The sequence below is a fragment of the Chaetodon auriga genome, chromosome 15 (genome assembly GCF_051107435.1).
Source record: "Chaetodon auriga isolate fChaAug3 chromosome 15, fChaAug3.hap1, whole genome shotgun sequence".
NCBI lineage: Eukaryota > Metazoa > Chordata > Actinopteri > Chaetodontiformes > Chaetodontidae > Chaetodon > Chaetodon auriga.
This window is the reverse complement of record NC_135088.1, coordinates 384,739-405,169: the sequence shown is the minus strand read 5'-3', so window position 1 is coordinate 405,169 and position 20,431 is coordinate 384,739. Positions and strand designations below refer to the sequence as shown.

General features: G+C 42.0%; 2 protein-coding genes across 2 annotated transcripts; both read left to right on the top strand.

Annotated features, from left to right (window-relative positions):
* LOC143333016 (neuronal acetylcholine receptor subunit alpha-10) lies at positions 1-11,133 on the top strand. Its single transcript, XM_076750932.1, has 6 exons — positions 1-58; positions 7,783-7,928; positions 8,007-8,161; positions 8,261-8,507; positions 8,591-8,876; positions 10,385-11,133. Exons 1-6 carry the CDS (start codon positions 1-3, stop codon positions 11,131-11,133), a joined length of 1,641 nt encoding a protein of 546 aa, XP_076607047.1.
* Positions 11,134-17,332: 6,199 nt separating this feature from the next.
* Positions 17,333-19,251, top strand: LOC143333071 (olfactory receptor 2K2-like). The gene is made up of 3 exons (XM_076751001.1): positions 17,333-17,709; positions 18,320-18,546; positions 18,896-19,251. The coding sequence occupies exons 1-3, from the start codon at positions 17,333-17,335 to the stop codon at positions 19,249-19,251; spliced, it is 960 nt and encodes a 319-aa protein (XP_076607116.1).
* The last annotated feature ends 1,180 nt before the right edge of the window (positions 19,252-20,431 follow it).

Below are 20,431 nucleotides of genomic sequence, written 5' to 3'. Positions count from 1 at the left end.
ATGAAGCTCCTCTGCAGCGGATCGATCTCGTACCTCCTGCTTCTCTTCTACCTTCCAGGTGAGAAAATTCTCCGCTTCACTTACAACACTTTCAAGGTAAATATAGAAATATATTAGTTAAACCTATGACGGCACTTTGGCGTGAATACAGGACAGTTTGTGCGATGATTACAAAATAAGAGCGCCTTTTTTTTAGGTTCACTCGTACATTTTCTCAGAAATTTGAACTTAAAAGGCTGTGACACGGGACATTTTTTACACGGGATTATTTCATTATAGAATCAAACTCAAGATGTGGTCACAGCCTCCTGACTGATAGAAGCTCAGGTCTGAAGTGGGAGTGATTGGCAGCTGTCAGTGATGAAGAGCACGGTGCAGATTGAGGGTTGGACTCATCGATCTGTGTGCTGAGCCTCTGAAAGCCTGAAGTGTGCTGAACATTGAGCGCATTGTGTTCTGGCTTCAGAAGTGACCCCCATTTTTGTTCCAGTCTTCATGTTTTTGGCAGTGACTTTTTTTTTTTTTTTTTTTTAATCTGTAATTTTGGCAGATCTGTGGCTCAAAACTTTTGGATTTTACTTGATTAATCATTCTATTTATAGAAAGTGTCCAAAATATGGTGAAAATGTCCATCTCACTTCAGTCCAACGTGTTACCTTCAAAGAGTTTTTGTCCATTATCGGTTGACAGTTCAGAAGCTGAAATTAAAGCATGTTTGAAGCCACTGGGCTTGAAAAGGGTTTATTTCATGGCTAAAACTAGTTGATACCTTTCTGTCCCAAACAAATCAATTTATTGATGAATAATTTCAGCCTCAAAAGTCCAAACACAGTAAATCTCAGCTGACAGCCTTTATCAGTGTCCTTCATGTGTTGACTCTTTTTGCTGTGTCTACTGAACGGTGAATTGAACGGCGCTCAGGATTCATGTGCTTCTGAGTGATAAGGACAGGAGGACAAGAAGAAGAGAGAGTTTACAGCCCTGAGGTGGAGCTCAGGGACGGGAGCGGATCTGAAGCTGATGTGATCGTTTACAGGCCTGATCCAAACTCAACTCTTCATGCTTTTATTGTGGTGGAACGATGAGACTGATGAATAGATGATGTATAATGAAGTCCGCTTCATTTAATAAGTGATCTGTCACTTTCATGTTCGAGCATTTGGATATTTTAGGGATTTCAGTGTCGCAGTAGCAAAAATGTGTCATTTAAATGTGAAAGTCTGTCTTCTCTGTCTAAACACCGAGAAGCGAAAATAAACACTATAAACACTCTTTCCTAACCTTAGCCGAGCAGCTGAGTGCACAGGCCGAACCAAACCTCCACCATACAGGGCGAGGATTAAAGCTGTCAATCACGCTGTCCGTCCAGATCAGAGGAGTGACCACCGGAGGTCAAACAGCAGAGATAATCCAAACACACTTCAGCTAGACTCTGACACACTCATCTTCACTGCGAAGATCCTGTCTGCTGTAAACACTCTGACAGCGTTCAGAGATGATCATTCTGCCGGGAGGGAAGCCCGACAGGAACATTCACAGCGTTACAGGTCTAATTCTATTTCATAAGTACAGGCATACATTTTCCCCTGATGGAAGGAGTCACTAGTGCAGATTCATCCTCTGGGGATCATGAAAATCCACATTAGTTGTTGACATATTAAATTGTGAAGCATTTCAGTGCCACATTCACAACAAAAGTGTTCTGAAGTGTTGGACAGACGGTGGGAAGAAGGTCAGCTTCTGAACAGAGCTGCAGAATGTGTGGAGCTACCAGTTCAGGGAGTGCTTTTCTCCACTCTTTATTCCCCTTCACATGTTCCTTCTCAGTCTTTCTAGTGTCTCTTCTCAACAATCTAGCAGCTGCGTTTATATCTAATGTATAGCAATTTTGAGCCGCATTTCGACCAAAAACGGCAACAGATAAAGTGAATGAATGCTTGTTTCCATCCACTACTGTTCGGCTATTATCAGGAGTTGCTTCGTTGAGATAAGCAGGAGGTGTTGCCAGTTCTCCAGGTGGGAAACCATTGCATCGCTGCAGAAGAGGAGGGCGCAACAACATGATGTTAAAAGTATAATAAAAATGCAGTAAACATGATGGAAATATGACGTTCCTGTTTGTTTCCTGTATTAACGTGAGGAAGGCTCCATCAGACCTTTGTGGAGCGATGAGGAGATGTCTGTGGAAACAGCTTCTCCTTCCTCTTCTTATTTTTCTTCATCTTCTCTCTCAAAGCGGAAACAACCCATCAGTCGTGTGAGTTAAATGTCGCTGTGTCAGAACGTATTTTCAAAAGTGTTTCCGTCTCCCGTTAAGGACATTAACTCTTTTTCAAATAAGGCAAAAACCGAAATTGATAAAGTTTTGTCAAATTTTACAGAAACACAGTTAGTGTTACTGAACATAGACACTCAGGTTGCTCTTGTACCTTTGACTTTTTATTAAGGAAACAGAAACATAAGTGTTTATCCTTAGACGAGGTGAAGTCTCATTCACATGACATTCAGTCACATTCGCCAACTTCCTTCCTCACGTCTGAATAAGAGTTTTACCCATTAAGAAAATAAACAAGCACACACACACACACACACACACACACACACACACAGACACTCGTGTTTTTGGCCACATTTTGTCCACACAAGGAAGGGGAGTCCCAACAATGTGACTGTGTGTCCACAACAAGAGTAATACATGTTCACACACTCACACACGCACACACACACATGCACACAGCTCAGGCCATATTGACTTTACATGATTCTGGCCATCTGTGCACTTAGGATATATGGTCTCGCTCATTATCATGACAATGATGGTATGATGGGGATTTTAATGGTGATGATGAAAGAGATGAAGCTGATGACAAATATGTGCTGCAGTGAAAGAGAGAGAGAGAGAGAGAGAGAGAGAGTGTGTGTGTGTGTGTGTGTGTGTGTGTGTGTGTGTGTGTGTGTGTGTGTGTGTGTGTGTGTGTGTGCGCACGTGCCAGCTGGCATGCTCTCAGAGCGGTTAGCACTCACACTTTAACTCCTCAGGGAGTCGATGCTGCCTCACAAACTGCTGACTCATCCGCTCATTGGACCATGAAGACATTTGTACAGTGAACAGAGACAATGAGAGGCGAAGCTGCAGGTCTTCAGAGCTGCAGTGAACTCACCTGATGGGGAAGTAGCACCGAGCTATTTTAAGTGGATGGTCGATCTGAGATTATTTTAATGGATCTGATTTGGTTAAGATACGCGATCAACACATAGTGATCATTTAAGAAGTTCTATTTGTTGCTAATGAGGAGTTTGATAGGTGGTTCTAGTAGCCCTAAAGATAAACTAGTGGTCTTTGATACCTTGACCCCTATGGGATATTTCACAGCAATGTGATACTTTCCCCATCACAAGGGCCCTTTTGGAGGTTTAAGTTGTTCTTTAGGAGACTTTAGCTGTCAGTGATGAGGCCCTGTTGAGGTCATTGAGGAGGTTCTTGTGGCCACAAAGGAGGCGTTCTGGAACTCCTTTAGGTGGTTACAGTTTGTTTGGGAGATTGAAATGGTCATTGAGGAGGTTCTGGCGGGGAGATTTTAAGTGGTTCTAGTGGGCCTTACAGATGTTCTAGGGTTTCTTTAGTATGGTGAACACCTGTGGGAGATTTTGGAGCAACAGCGATCTCCACCCCCACCATCAAAACACCAAATAAGGTAATATCCTGTGAAAGAATGGTGTTCATCCTTCCAGAAGAAATCCACATCTGTGACAAGGAACGCTGAAGCTGTTCTCAACACCTTACTAAAACACTTTTTGTTGGGCTTTACTTTCATTTGTCACCAGTCCATATATACAGTGTCAAATTTAATGGATATCTGGCCTGTAGTTGTGGGACATCTTGCCTGGAGTGAAAGCGTTGGACAAAGAGTAGGGTTGCCAACTTTCTCACTACCAAAGAAGGGACAGAAGGTGCCACAGTGGTGTGTTTGTAATGTGTGAATATGCAGTGCATTGCTTTCATTTATCATAATGGTAGCTAATCTCTTACAGTCAAAGTAAACATCAATTCTCATCTGTCAGGCATCGGCGGTACAGGTTTGAGTGTAGTTTGTGTTACTTTACAACAGGTACCTTAAACACATCCCTTATTTGGAAGCTTTAATCTAATACAGTTTTTCATCTCTGTCAAAACACTTGTGACTCTTGTACTGCAGGTTAGAAAAAGGCGTCCTCTTCATGTTAATGCTACAGGTGACAGACCTGAAGTAACAGTAGCTTATGTTGTAATTTGCAGAGGAATCAGACTCACAGAGGATGCAACCTGAACAGAGTGTACATTCATATTTTTAATCATATTCGGTTGGAAGGGCAAAAACATGTATTTTCAACATAGTCTATGGATTTATGTGTACGTGTTTTAAGGGCCTCTGTGAATAAACCTCAAAATAAATGATTGAAGAAATCACAGTTTGGACCTTTAAAGGAAAGAAAAAAAATTAAAACATAAAAACATTTCAAAAGAGGGACATGACTCAACAAGTCTACTTCCATTTTTTGCCATCCTTGACAGATTCAAGCAATCCTTTGTCCTTGTGCACGGTCCAATGTATGCAGTGACAGAGTCAGAACTTCTCAAAGTCCTGTTGCTGCTTGGACCTTTGTGTTGACACTTGTTTGTCCATCAGCTGCTTGGTCTGCCCCGTTTCTGCTGAAGCATCTTCATTTTGAGCTTTCAGACTTCCTGCTGTCCAAAAGCTATTAAAGACATCAACGAGCCGCACTCTCTGCACTGGATGACATGTTCCTTCATTAACATGAACTATTTCTGACTTACACAAACATCGATTAATCCGCCGCTGGAAATAGTCCCCAACAAATGCACCATTTCCTTCTGTTTGTCTACACTGAGCAGCTGTTAGGAAATTACTGAACTTTTTTTTTTAAAGATGAAACTATATTTGTGAGCTGTTTTTACAGATTATGTCTTGGAACTTGGAGCTGAGAGCCACAGACAGATGGGATGTTTTGGCAATAAAAGAAATGTTAAAATAATGCCTGAATTATCTTTTACGTACGTGCGTGATGTAGAAGTACGGTTTTGGATAATCAGCCTTAAAAACGAGCAAACAGAGCTCAGGATGTTTCTCATAATGAGATAACCAGTTTTTCATGTCTGTCTGACAGATTCAGAGCCTCACTTCCACATTTCCATTTATGTACAAAGGATGTTAACACTCAACAACCCCCCAGCCCTCAACCCCCGCGCGTGTGTGTCTGCAGTCGTGTTGAAGTTTAGTAGTATATTATTTTCTTGTTATCTGAAGGTCGTTGAACTGACTGTGGTGTTGTGTTCTTCCTTTTTTGTGCAAGACATGTTGTTACATCTGTGTGTGTGTGTGTGTGTGTGTGTGTGTGAGTGATTAGGACAGCTTATTTTTGTCCTCAATGTCTCTTGCAGTTATGAATGTCTCTGTCCTTGTTGTTGTTGAGCGTTCAGAGCAGCAAACAGAAGCTTTTCCTGTTGGATCATTGTTGTGTTTCTCACACAAATAAACACAGAGAAATGGAATATTTTTATATGATAATTCTGCAAGTCAGTGGTTCCCAACCTACAGGCTGGGGGCCCCTAGACAAATGAACGGGGCCATCAAGAAGTCATAAAGTCACTGAAAGAAAAAGAATAGTGCCGCTGCAGAAGTGGATGCAGAGCAGAAATGTGAGAACACGTCATGATGTAGTCGCCAATGTTCTGCTCTGCTTCTGTGCTGCTGCTGCATCAGTGTCTACTGCTAAGACTTGTTCTCTTCACCAGGTATCTACCTGATGTATCTACACATGTTCATACTGTTAACAGTGTTCATACTTTATATCTTAGCATATTTATATCTACCTCTTACTGTTTATCACCACATATGCACTCTACTCTGCACGAGATGCTAAACTGCATTTGGATGGCTCCGTAATTGTTCTCTTAGCTGGGTTTACCACACTGGCCTGAACAGAAAAACCCTGACTAGAAATGCGACACTTTCGTCGGAGCCAGTACATGGAATATAGTACTATAACTATACTATACTATAACCAGGTTGTGGTTAAGAGGCTACAGCCAACAAAATCTTTCAGTGTGACCGCAGAGGATTTTCTTTGGCGGCTGAACTTCATTCCACAGCTGTCTAAAGTGGACTGACTGCAGCTGATAGTGACGTCTTTGTCTTTAATGGATTTTATAAACATTTACGCAGCTGAAGTGTTGGCTGTTTGAGGGTTTCACTATTTACTTATATGGTTACAGGATTAAAGATGCAGCTTTATCTGCTCTGACTTACAGCACCTTTATCTGATATGGACTTTGGAGAGCATAAAATAGAATTGTGTCATTTTATCATTCTTTATCTGAATGTTTTTGTCCATCTCTTTCCTGCGTTTCTCTGACTTTTTATGGATGCTGAACCTCATCAGCATTCTTTGTCCTCATACTTTTGACTGTTTCCACATCCAAACACTCCTCAACACTTCATGTGTGTTTGTGTCTTGACTCCAGGGCATTACTGGGGGTTGAAATTAGGACGGTGAAGCAGCTTCTTTGTAAAGTAGGACCAGTCCGGCCATGCTTAAAATGTACAAGTTTGTCCAAAGTGTCATCCCTGACACTTGTAAAGGGAAAAGTGTTTATACCTCTTTTGACTGACATCATAGGAAGGGATGAGGCATGAAGAATTGTATAAATGGTGATAATCATGCACACTCTCCTTGAAGACATTCATGAATGAAAAAGATCTTGAGAGAGGAGCTCAGACTCTGCCTGTTTTCTGACCTTCACACACTGGACTTCCTCTGAAGTGATTCAGGCTGGGAACATCCATTACCTTTGCCATCCATCCCTCCTTCTCTCTCTCTCTCCCTGCATTTTAAAATAATAATAAACAAAGAAAGCGATCATGTTTGTTCCCTAATCAGATCACAACCATACAGAGGTTTCCAGATGTGGATGTTGTATTATTAATTGAAAATCATTAACTCTGAATGTAATCAGAGTTTTCAGAATCATCTAAAATAGTATTCAGAATCCTCTGAATATATATATTAAACGATGCGCCGATCCACATTCACACTTGTCTACCTCTAGAAAATTCAGATCAGGTTTCTATCACTTTCTATTCACATTGTGTACTTTTTTTGTAGTGGTGGTCTTGGACCTGGAAGAGAAATTTTGCAGACCCATACTAGCATTCTTTCTGTCCACCACCATCATCATGATTTTTATCAGTTGTCACAGGATTGAAAGGATTTATCAGTCTGCTGCTGCTCTGCAGACTCTGATTAATGTGTTAAACTTGAGGTGATAACCAGGTTAATTGATCTGGGAAATGTGGTTTCTGTGTGTGTGTTGTGGTAGCTGTGTGTTCAGTGTGTTTCCATGAGGTGGATTGACTGCCATATGTACTACCGGAAACACGAGATGTTTCAGGGTTAAGAATCAATGCAGTGAAGAAAGCAGCAGAACAAAGGATTTTACACACACTTCCAACCTCATAACATTAAAAATAACATGCAAGAATCAGGATTCGGGTTAACACTTAACAGGTGAAGAGTTACATCAGATTTGGGAAAATCAGATTATGGCAAGAGCAATGTTTGTGTAGGTGTTTGTTTAATATTATTTGTCAATATAAAGGCTAGCAGCAGAAAGCTAACCCTAGAGGCTGCAGTGTGCATTGCAGCCACAATATGTTGAACAGGTCAGCCAACATGCTAATGATTTGGCCATTGTCTCTCTCTCTCTCTCTTTCTGTTCCCCAGTTTACTTGGCTGCTCATGGTCGCTTTGCTCAGAAGCTGATGACTGACTTATTCTCCAAATACACTAATGCTCTGCGGCCCGTGGAGGACACCGACCACATCATCAACGTCACACTGCAGATCACCCTCTCCCAGATCATCGACATGGTAATCATATCCTGACTGCCCAGATGCTCATGTGTGTAGATTCATGCCTGTGCTGATGTTGATGTGTCCTCTCACCAGGACGAGCGAAACCAGATTCTGACCACCTACCTGTGGGTCCGGCAGGTATGGATGGACGCCTACCTCACCTGGAAGAAGGAGGACTATGATGGCCTCGACACCATCCGCATACCCAGCAGCTACGTATGGAGACCTGATATTGTCCTGTATAACAGGTAGGTGTGGCCTCCTGCTTGGCAATTGCCCCTGATGCAGAACGCTGGTGGGAAATTTGACTCCTCTTCCCATTCCCTGACTCCACTTTTCCATCACAGTGCAGACGATGAGTTCTCCAGCTCAATGGAGACCAATGTGGTTATTAGGAACGATGGTCAGGTCATGTGGGACCAGCCAGCCATCACTAAAAGCTCCTGCTCCGTGGATGTGGCCTTCTTCCCCTTTGACGTGCAGGAGTGTCACCTAACCTTTGGCTCCTGGACTCACAATGGCAACCAGATGGACTTGATCAATGCCTTAGACAGCGCTGACCTGACTGACTTTGTCCCTAATGTGGAATGGGAGGTGAGCGGCTGCCTTGTCCATGTGCTTAGAAAAACACCTCATCCTTGAGTCTAATTCTTTGAGGAAATCCTTTCTCCAACCAGGTTCTGGGCATGCCAGCCAAGAAGAATGTCATCCTGTATGGTTGCTGTTCGGATCCATACCCAGACATCACATTCACCCTCCACCTAAAGAGACGCGCCTCCTTCTACATCTTCAACCTCCTCATCCCATGCATGATGATTTCCTTTCTGGCTCCTCTGGGATTCTACCTGCCGGCCGACTCGGGTGAAAAAGTATCTCTGGGCGTCACAGTGCTGCTGGCTCTCACTGTGTTTCAGCTGCTGGTGGCTGAGAGCATGCCGCCCTCCGAGAGCGTCCCACTGATAGGTGAGAAGACTGAGGAGTCCTTGATTTAAGTCTTGTTAGACTTGAATGTTGAAAGTTGTAATATCCTCCTTATGTGTTCTGCATGAAAACATCATGTCGGTTTCAGAAACCTGGATTAGACCTTATCCTGGTTTTGAGAAACCTGGACGTACTACCGGGAGTACTCAAATAATCACAAGGATAAAACACACCTGCTGCACACAGATAATCAGGACACTGTGTACAGGAACATGAATAATGTTCCATGTAAACGTGGTATCTGGAATAACACCAAAAACAGGATAAATACACTGAGTAAGTAACACGTTTTTACTGGAGGGATACTTCAAAACCTTTTAAGATCCATACGGAATACAGACTTCACCTTATGAACTCAGGTATGAGTACCACATTGAGCCATCAGCCATCGTCAGTATCTGCAGTTAAAGAATTTACAACATAAGACGTCTGACATCTAATCACCAAATTAGTCATATAGTATAATAAATCAATGCTGATTCAAAAAATGTTACCCCAGAAGATTATGCTTGAACCTTGGACGTGTTTTGGTTTAGAGATAAGCTGTAAAAGTTATCCCCTCTAATATTGTACTGCAGCTTCTTTCATCCCCCCTTTAGTGTAAAGACCTCATATCAGATGAGACCATCAGTGGGACAATGAATGTTAAATTAATGCTCAATATGCAGAGAAACAGTTGACTGTCATAAAGAAGAAAGTTGCTGGACAAGCAGATCTGCAGTTGCTCTGTGTGTGTGTGTGTGTGTGTGTGTGTGTGTGTGTGTGTGTGTGTGTGTGTGCGGTCTAAACTGAACAGACTCTAAAGACTTTGGTGAAAAGTTTTAGGCCCGGCATTAAACACCCTGTTTATGTTCGCAGGCTAACAGCATTGTACCGAACAAGAGGCCAACGGGTCGATGAGGCCCGTCAGCGGTTATTTAAAATCCCAGCTGAGGAATCAATAATCTCTCAGCCATCAGAGCAGCACTTCAACCGGCAACTCTCAATGTCGCCAGCAGAAGTTTGTCCATTAAATCCTCAATTTTTAGCTGAGAGCTTTCTGTTACGAAGAGGTACGACTTGTCCCAAAAGTTTAGCTAGAAGTGAACCCAAAATTAAAGGTACATACTTGATAGATTGAACTTGCTGCGAAAATATGTTCTGTCCAGCTTTTATCCTGTGCCACAAGGTGTGACATTGTTCACCTCTGTTGTTTTTACACATGGTTTTACCTCTTGAGATGAACAGTGATCGGCTGGTCGCAGGCGTGGCAGACTCAGGTTGCCTGGAGCAATGTGCATTGATTTGATTGGCAGCTGAGAGAGGGTGCAAACAAAAGAACCAATCAAAAACACAGCTCAAAATTTGGGCGCATACTGCTCATCGAATGGTGCCTGTTTAGACGTAGAGACAGCTCATTGTAAGCCATCCGACTCTTGATTTTGACTTTAAAGATTTCACTCTATGCAGATTTTGAACTCCAAATGATATTGGATTTCCTTTTTCAACAGGAAAGTACTACATTGCCACCATGACGATGGTCACTGCATCGACAGCGCTCACCATATTCATCATGAACATCCACCACTGCGGGTCTGAGGCTCGTCCCGTCCCACAGTGGGCCGAACGGTTCATCCTTCACTACCTCGCTCGCATCTGTTTCGTCTACGAGGTTGGGGAGAACTGCCTCAGCGGGGCCTCATCCAGGAAACAACCTCTGTCGCAGCAGGAGTCTGAAGCCCGATCAGCCAATGGTGGCAACACCAAAGGGATGAACTGGGACGTGAATGGACAGGCATGGGGAGGGAGGGTGGAGGAGGATGGGGCCGGGGAGTCTTTGAAGCCAGGGCAGGATGCAACCATCCAGACGGACTGGAAGGAGGATCTGTTTGTGACCATTGACCACTCAGACGGGGAAGGAGCTGCTGGAGGACATGAAGTGGAGCGGGAGGAGTCAAAGAGTGCCTGTGGAGGAGGACAAGAGTGTGTGGAGGAAAAGAAAGGCGTAGGAGGTGAAGGAGGAGGTGGCGCCGGGGAGAACAGGAGGGAGATCTTGGTGAAAACCCAGTGTGTGTGCCAGCACCAGGGACTGCGGAGGGATGTGGAGTACATTGCCAACTCATACCAGGACCAGCGAGCCGCACAGCTGCGCATTGGGGAGTGGAGGAAGGTCGCCAAGGTCATGGATCGCTTCTTCATGTGGCTCTTCTTCATTATGGCTTTCCTGATGAGCATCCTCATCCTGGGAAAAGCCATCTGATGGAGGTCCGCCTTCAAAGAATCACATAGGAGAATGATGGAAGCGAGTTGGTGCACCGATATGTTTAACCATCAAGTCTGAAATCGATCTTCATTTTGTTGAAATGAATGAAAAATTATGGTTTTGTTCAGATAGTGATCGAGTTTGAGAGGGGTTTAAAGGCTTTGCAGCACACCGCACTCAACGATGTGTAAACGATGATTTCCACCAGAGGGTTTTAAAGATACATTTGCCACCTTTTTTTAGAAGAACATATATTGAGTGTTTATCTTTTAAGACAGCTTAAAAATGCATGCAGGATTTTTTTTCACTATCGATCACTTTGAAATTGATGATATTGCAACTGCAACTAATAATGCTAATTTTTCTATTTCAAATTTATCTTTTATTACAGTATATAAAATGTAAAATATGCTCCCATATTCCCTTCTCAAGTCTTCAAACTGGAGAAGCTTGAATCTGAAGTTTGGAGATCAAATCTGAGAAAAGACTTCAATCATCAAAATAATCATCTGTGAATTTTGTGCTGATCAACTGATACCTTCACAAGCCACAAATGAAACAGAATCTGCCAGTCGTGAATTCTAAAATAGGGAAATGATATTAATGGTAAGAAATAGAGGTTGTCTCTAAGAAAGTGTGGGTGGAAGGAAGGGAGAAGGAAAAGAAACACCTGATTCTGGATGCCAACAAAGCTGGACCACAGAGCCCATTTCAGCTCAAATCAACACCCAGACTCGATGTGGTCGTATTCTGGCCACAGTCAGCTCACAGTTGGTCCCGTGAGCACAACTGAGTGTGTCGACACATTTGGCTTGACTCTTCGGATACCTGGGGAATGCTCCATTAAAACAAATCCTTTCCTCAGATGAAGTGATAAAACAATTATAATTTAAAGAGTTCTGCGGTGCAGCAGAGCAGATCGTCCGCCTGAGGATGTTGTCACAGTTTCATGATGATTCAGAGAAAATCCTGCACAGTTTATCTCTCACTTTATCAGTTTTCAGCCACAGATGAGTTGACCGCAGTGTGAGCCACTGTAAGTGTTACAAGCTGAATGAGTGATAATCATGATAATGTCCTTAAATCATGAAGAGAATTTGGATTATCCAATTATGACAGGATCCAGCCAGTTTATCCGCTTTCACAAGACTTTAAAAAGTGTGGTATATGGTCTGTTTAAAAAGAGTAGACAACAAAAATCCTAAAAGTAATTGTTTTTACACTATAATAAGTCCTGATTGGCACATATCTGGATCACAATCTTTCAATGATCAAATTTAAGGCACGCTAATAAAAAATGTTTGACTGAAGTGAAAGAAAAAAGATCAAGTAAATGAAACTAAATGAATCCAAAATAAAGTTACTCATCTTTTGCAGTGTTTGTAGTCTCAACGGTGTAAAAACAAGAAATGCCAAATTTACCACTGTAACTACTTGTTATGTGTCCTGTTTGTGTGGTGTTGAGCATTTATCAGAAAACATATTTACATATGACGCACTGTTAATGCCATCAAATACATTAAAGATTTCTTATGGAAACAAGTTTGTTTACTGACATTTGTTGGGAATTTTCTTTTCTGAATTTACGAAGCATGAATATGTAATTTAGCACTTTTATGAATCTATCTATCTATCTACTCAAAACTTGATAAATAATAATAATAATTATTATAGTTGTAGAGAAGGAGGCGTTTGAGTGAGGGTTTGGATGGGTGGGAGATCATCACATAATTTTGTGACTGAAAAAGGAAGTTGGACAAATACAAGAGGATGAAGAAGAGTTTTTATTTGAAAATCTAAAACCTGTGAGGCAGGTCCTTAGGTTTTGTAAGCAAATGGATTTGAAAATATCAGATATTGGGAGCCATTAATAAGTATCACAGTCAGACTATCAGAGCTGTAGTCTGGTCTTTCTGCAGCAGAGGGCGCAGCTGCTGCAGTTTTGTATTACTGTTATAAACATGTATTACTGTATATGCTTTGAGTATTTTGAGGTGGTTGTAAACTCTACAAAACTTCATAAAACTTTATTGTGAGAACAAAGCTTTTCACCTTGTGGTCTTCATCACAAGTGCTGCCAGAGAATTGACCTTCTTGGACAATATATTTACCCTCTCCAAGCAATGTGAAAGTTGTGCCAGAAGTCGCTGCTCTACATCTGCTCAATGTATTTAGCAGTTCCTCATTAAAAAGACATTAATGTGAGTGCAAAGCCGCTACCTCATTGCAACAATGTCACCATGAAAACTGAGAGAGAAACAATTTCCAGAGTGTCACGTCACACCCCAGTGTGCTGTTTGAGTTCATGCTCTGTGCTTTGAGCTGAAGCTGCCTCGGTCAAAACACAACTGCGTCGCAGCCGAACATGAGCAGCAGATGGCGCTAAAGAATAGTAAAATGACTCATGAACGTCAGTGTCTCTGCACCGGACCTCCACAGTCATATTCATCACACATTTCTCTGTCTTTTCTGACACATAAAGCACACCAACAAACATTCCTGTTATTTTCTGAAATGCCCCTGAGCTGTAGTAATATCCCTCATCCAAAGTGGTGAACCTCACTCCATCCTCGCTGTGAACAACTGAGCCTTTCCAGGATGCCCCTTTCATACCCAATCATGATACAATCACCTGTTACCAGTAAACCTGTTTACCTGTGGAATGTTCCAAACAGGTGTCTTTGGAGCGTTCCACTACTTTCCCAGTCTTTAGTTGCTGCTGTCCCAACTTGTATGAGATGTGTTGTTGGCATCAAATTCAGAATAAGCAGATATTTACAAAAATCAATGAAGCTGATGAGGTCAAACATTAAATATATTGTCTTTGGACTGTTTACAGTTGAGTAGACGTGAAAAAAGAGTGCAGCTAGATAGATAACTAGTGGGGCGAGTAAACCTAGTTCTTCACCGCGTCAACATGGCTCAGCCGTGGGATGGCAGACCTTTGGTCATGACTGCTGCTGTGATTGTGTGTGTGGTCCCGGCTGCACTGTGGCTGTGACACATTTGTTTACAGTGGGTGTAACACTAACTACATGCAGGGGTTTTCACATGGTTGTGTTGGATGAGCTTTGCACTGAAGCTATTTCTGAACTCCTGCAGTTCAGTCAATTCAGTCAGTATCAGATTGCCTATTTGAAACTGTAACTATAAAAACTGATTAGTTGAATCGTTAAATTAACACGTTAGCCACCATTTGCCAAAAACTGATCAAAAATGACTCTGGCCCACACAGAGCTGAAACCCTGCCGTCATGGCTGCGTGTTACTCCTTACAACATAAAAGTAATCTGAATACTGTTGTGTTCACTATACTTGATGTGACCTCTTGTTATGGGGATCCCTAACAGGTCGATCTGGTCATGCTGGTGCCATTCTGCACACCGTCCACCCACGGCTCCCTAGTCAAGACAATCATCATACCTGTCATCCTGAACTTCAGTTTCTTCCCCCTTGTAGATGATATAGACAGACAAAACTACCAGACACTAAAACAGCTTCTTTCCTTGTATGTGTCAGAACACCTGACCAACAAATGCGATTATAATTCTGATTGTTCAAGAGCAGGTTTGGCAAACTCTATAAAGCAGCCCTAACATGGGATATATTGTACAGTGGTAATAAGTTAAATGGGCCTGCTGTGCAGAGTTTTCCATTGTAAAACTTTGTTGTGAACAGTAAACAAAGATAACTAGAAACCGTTGCATGCTGGGAGCTCTGGGGACCACACTGCCCCCTGATGGTCCCCCAGTTTCCTCACCGTGGTTCCAGTTGCCACAGCAGCCAGTAATGAGTGTTAATGTTTCAGAAACAAAGATGATCATTAATGAGGTCCACTGTGAGCTGCTTCTGAACAAAACACTTTAACAGTTTCTGATGGTAATTAGGCCCCTGGGAGCAAAGAGAGAGGGCCGCTAATAGATGTTTGTCAGATCGGAGGATAACACTGACTACATGAGGTGTAATGAAAGCTCCTGTGATCCACAGGGACGCACATCACTGTCAATGCACGATGAACCTTTGGATGCTGATTTTCCAAATACTGTGCTTTGATCCACAGCAAGAAAACTCAATCGATGGCCAGATTTTGATGAAATTTACTGTGGATATTTATGGCCCCTGAGCAGTTTAGGTGAACATTAACTAGCTCTAGTGCCACTGTTTGCCATTTCAACATGAGACTGTTCTTCTGTAAAACACATGGCCTTTTTGTTCAGGAACTTCTGATTTTTCCTCGCAGTCTTCATGCTACTAACAATATTTTAGACAAAAGTGTGCATCTACCTTTGTGGCAGTTTGGGTAAAACCCTCTCCACATGACAATACCCCCATGCACAAAGACGTGGTCCACAAGAAATGGTTTTCCCAGTTCAGTGTGGAAGAATTTGACTAGCCTGCACAGATCCACCACAACCTCAACCCCGTCCAACACCTTTGGGAAGAACTGGACTGCTGACAGACATCCAGGCTGCAAAATCTGGCGGAAATCCTTTTAGTTACACACCCGTCTGAGTTCATAGAGGGTTGAAATAACATGATGGACAGAGGAAGGAGAGAGAGATGTGTGAAGGCTAAGAGAGAGAGGCCTGATATGCAGGCTGGAGTGTTTTCAGAGAGAGAGAGAGCATCTTGTCCGTCGCCCCCTGAACGCCTCACTGCAGCTTTTAATTCTATTAACCTGCTGGTCAATGAGACACCTGGGAGCTGAGAGGCCTCCAGGACACTCATTACAGCAGAGTAATAACACGGGTTTACAGGAACCACAACATGCACACACCTTTCCTAGGGATTTACACTAACCCTAACCTCACCCACTGAGCCAAAAACCTGTGTTTTCTAATTGGGGATCACACCAGCCATCCTCAGATAACTGGTCTTGAGTCCGAAATGCATCCCTGTTTGACTCGACTCCATGAACATGCAGGTACACAAGGAGAAGTCTGGAGGTTATCATTTTATCATTTTATCTTCTTATCTTTTTAATCTTTTATTTATTATGTTTTATTGAGTTTATTTTACTGTACAGCACTTTGGAAACCTTTGTGTTTATTTAAAATTGTTCTTTATAAATAAAATTGGATTGGATTGGATTGGAAATAAGAGAAACAAGGGATTTCACTCAATCTACTGCCACGTCCATTTACTGCAAAACATTTTTACAAAAATAAAGCCGGATGCAGCATTTCAGCAACCAGCAATGGAGGTAAAAAAAAAAAAAAAAAGCTGACGTTCCTTGTGTGAATAGTGACAGCGAGTGATCTCTGCAGAGGAGGAGGACACTAAAGTCTGACATAGAAATACTGTTATCAGGGTTATAATACTGGATTGAGATGTGAAGAGGATATCCTGAAAAACAGAGATTAAATGATTCTGAATGGTCACCATCGTATTTACAATTGAACTTCCTGTTTTTTGTGGAAATAAATTACACATTTCCAGGAAGTTATTATCTTAAAATCACTGCCAGACAGTCTTAGTATCAGCTTGGGGCTGCGGAGGGCGGTTGATGTTTCTATGACAATGCTGACTGTGGGCAGGGATCAACTGATGATGGACACTTATAACACAGAGCCAAATCATCAAAGGTGAACACGCACTCCTCGACAAGTCAGAGCATCGTCAACGCTCTAACGAGAAGACAGGAGCGTGGAACAGGACTCTTTGGGCCTCTCATGAGAACCTTTGTATCCATATCATCATCATTATCATCATTATCATTTCTTTCACGTGTTTGATGAAATATTGAATTGCTGTCTACTCGTTAAGTGTCAGTTGCCCGTTTTACTGCAGGTAACTGTGTGATGCATTATATTTATCTATTTATTTCAGAATCACAAACACAAACATCAATGAGGACTGGTTTTGTTCACATTTCTGTGTTTAACAACCCTTTACTGGAGTTTACAGTAGCATGTGGTCAGAAATTTAAAATAAGATAAGATAATAAGATATAACGTTACTGATCCCACACTGGGGAAATTATGCTGTTACAGACAGCAGTAATGCCAATACTGGTAATGATATTTAAAAACAGTGTTTTTCTACCATTGCACAGGATATTTACACAGGATTTAATGGATATTAGCAAAATGCTAAACATAAATAATGCAGTAGGTTTGTGACACAGTGCTGCTGACAGTTAAATGTTAAATTATGCTTGAAGTTACACTTTCTCTTGCAGAACTGTGCTGCTTCGGATGGAGAACATAACAGTGGTAACGCCTCTCAAGCAGCCCATCGTGTTCGAGCTGGAGAGCTTCCATGTTCCGCCAGGCTATGGCTCTCTACTGTTCATCCTGGCCCTGCTGAACTACATGGTGACGCTGCTGGGGAATGGCATGGTGGCGAGTGTCATCATCATAGACAAGAACCTGCACAGACCCATGTACGTCATGGTTTGTAACTTGGCATTCTGTGATCTGCTGGGGTCCACGGCGGTGCTGCCTCGCCTCATGTTCTACTTCTTGACGGGGCAGAAGAAGATCGCCTACATCCCGGCCATCGCTCAGGCCTTGTCGGTGCACACGTACGGGGTCGCAGTGCAGACTATTCTGGGTGCGATGGCCTATGACAGGTATCAAAATGCATCAGCACACAAGGAGAGTTAATCACAGGGTGAAGTTCTTGTCTTGCTGTTGTGCATAAATAATAGAGACTGACAGATGAAATATCTATTTTTACTGTTTTAAATGGGGATTTCAGCTTCAGTGTCAGGTCAGACTGGGTGTGTTTTGGTCTTCAAATGATATGAAATATTATTAATGGGTTATGGAAGGCTGCATGTCACCCTCCTGCTACCTTCTCATGTCTCGAGTCTGTATCTTGGGAAAAGAAAAGTATTTTTTAGATCCAGGCAACCTTGAGTTGAAACAAAATTTCTTCAAATGTTCTTCTAGGGACTATTTTTATTTATCTTTCTACTTCTATGCCAAAGAATTCCTTAATACTTTGCACAAAATACACACACACAAAAACAGTCTGTATGCCATCGATGGCCGTATCATGTAATGTGGTATTTATTTTGCAGCCATAAATTATGTTTGGGTTTTCTTTGTACATGAGCAAAACCTAAATGAGAGTAACTTTAGGATATTTTTATAGAAATAGATGCAAATAGTTTCTGATGCTATATATCTAACTGGAAAAAATAAAGGGTGTTTTTATGTCTTTAACTCTCTCTGCAGGTACGTTGCCGTGTGCGAACCTCTCAGGTATCCGACCATCATGACGTCGGCTCGGCTACACCTCTGCTGCGCCCTGGCCTGGTTCACCGCTCTGCTCTGTATTTCTGTGCTCTTCGCCTTACACATGAACGTCTCACTGTGTGGCAACACCATCAAACACGTCTACTGCAGCAACCGCAGTATCCTGAGCCTGGCCTGCTCTCCCACCACCATAAATAACATCTACGGTCGGTGCTAATGTTGAACATCATCCCTTCAGATTCACAGTGTGACCTTACTTCAGATTTTCAGTCAGATTAGATATAATAAAATGCTCTTTTTTAATTTGAATAATTTAAATGATAGGGTGGCACGGTGGCGCAGCAGGTAGTCCCCGGGTCGGGCAGGGCCTTTCTGTGTGAAGTTTGCATGTCCATTGACAACTGGGATAGGCTCCAGCCCCCCCGCAGCCCCAAAAGGGATAGGCGGTATAGAAGATGAACTTAAATGAAAAATCACTCTAACTGCAGAACAAAGTGAAGAGATTTACATGATGTTTAACTGAAAGGATAACTGTGATTTTTATGTTTTTTTTAGGTCTGTCCATGTCCTGGGTTGTGAGTACAGGCATCTTCCTCATCATTGCTTTTTCCTACTTCAGAATCCTGAATGCTTCAGTAAAACAGGGCATAGGTGACAGCATCATTCGCAGCAAGGCCTTTCAGACATGTGCATCGCACCTTGTTGTCTATGTGCTCTACGAAATAGCTTCAGTGGTCATCATTTTGAGTATGAGGTTCCCCTCAGTCTCCCAAAATATCAAGAAGTTCTTCAGTATCCTGTTTGTCATTATCCCACCAGCCGTCAACCCCATCATCTATGGACTGGTCAGTAAAGACCTGCGTGCTAGCATCATCAGGAGTTTCAGCGTACAAGTCCATCACAAAAAATAAAAGGGGTTTTTTAGGGCCTTGTGTGGTCTAAGGTGCAAACCATATAATCACATCCCTCTCACTCTTTCCCCATGTCTCCTGTCTGTATCTGCTTTCAAATATAAAATATTCTGTATTTCAGCTTTTATTTTGCAGTTTAGTCACTGGCCACCCACAACCTGTCATTAGTTTCTCTTGAAAAATTAAATGGCAACATATTTTCTAAAAGTTTTACTCTACAAATGAAATATTAAAACCTTAGTTATTGTTGTTGTTTCAGTTAAATACAACTGTTATGTAATTGTAACACATGTAAAACCAATAAAAACCCCTTTACAAGCTATCTGACTTGGTCCTTTTATTGTGTTATCATATGGTGAATAAAGGTGAATATTTAGTCAATAAAGAATGTTCTAAACCAGTGGTTCTCAACTGGTTTGGCTTCAGGACCCACTATCACCCCTTCATGACAAGCCGCGACCCAAATCGAGGAAAAAAGATGGCATTCTGCTGCATAAAGAATCCCCTTCAAAATAAAAGCACAGGATATTTTTCTTGACTTTGTTGGCCAGGCAAAAAGTTTCTTAGTTTTCAATCTAGTTACTGCATAAAAGTCACTCACACAAGAATCAGTAAATCAGTCAATCCTACAAATTGCTCCAACCAAGCTACTGGCAATAAATGTTAGCTAGTTATATTGGCTGACATTTTACTTTCAGGCTGCCTGGCTGATCAGCATTGTCTGAACACTGACTGCTTCGAACAGGGCAGGGGTCTTTGCAGTCTCAGGGTTGGAATAATGCTACTCCAGACTGCATTGTGAGTATGTTAGCATGCTAATGTTACCAAACTGATGACTTAATGTTACATCACATGTTATCGAAGACAAAGTGAGTCCCCTGATGTTAAAACTGCAGCCATAAAACAGTGGGATTCTTTCATTGCTGCAGTGAATGCTAACTGTAGTGACAACTAAACACTGATGCAGTCACAAAGCAGGTATTTATGTATAACAAGCATGAAAAATGCATTTTTATACGTTCTATAAATATGTAGAGATGTTTAATTTTGCATGTGCCGATGTTGCTATGTTTACTTTTTTATTCAATAGAAAAGTTTTTATTTGTTTGTTGAACAGCAGCTAATATCATTTAACACAGCAAGTTTCTCTGATATCTTGATTGACAATATTTTATGAATC

Bases quoted from the DNA above. Each gene is read 5' to 3' on its own strand.
- LOC143333016 (XM_076750932.1), top strand. From the start codon at position 1: ATGAAGCTCCTCTGCAGCGGATCGATCTCGTACCTCCTGCTTCTCTTC. The intron at 59-7,782 runs GTGAGAAAATTC...TCTGTTCCCCAG, and splicing joins GCTTCTCTTCTACCTTCCAG to TTTACTTGGCTGCTCATGGT. The intron at 8,162-8,260 runs GTAGGTGTGGCC...TTTCCATCACAG, and splicing joins GATATTGTCCTGTATAACAG to TGCAGACGATGAGTTCTCCA.
- LOC143333071 (XM_076751001.1), top strand. From the start codon at position 17,333: ATGGAGAACATAACAGTGGTAACGCCTCTCAAGCAGCCCATCGTGTTC. The intron at 17,710-18,319 runs GTATCAAAATGC...CTCTCTCTGCAG, and splicing joins GGTGCGATGGCCTATGACAG to GTACGTTGCCGTGTGCGAAC. The intron at 18,547-18,895 runs GTCGGTGCTAAT...TGTTTTTTTTAG, and splicing joins CACCATAAATAACATCTACG to GTCTGTCCATGTCCTGGGTT.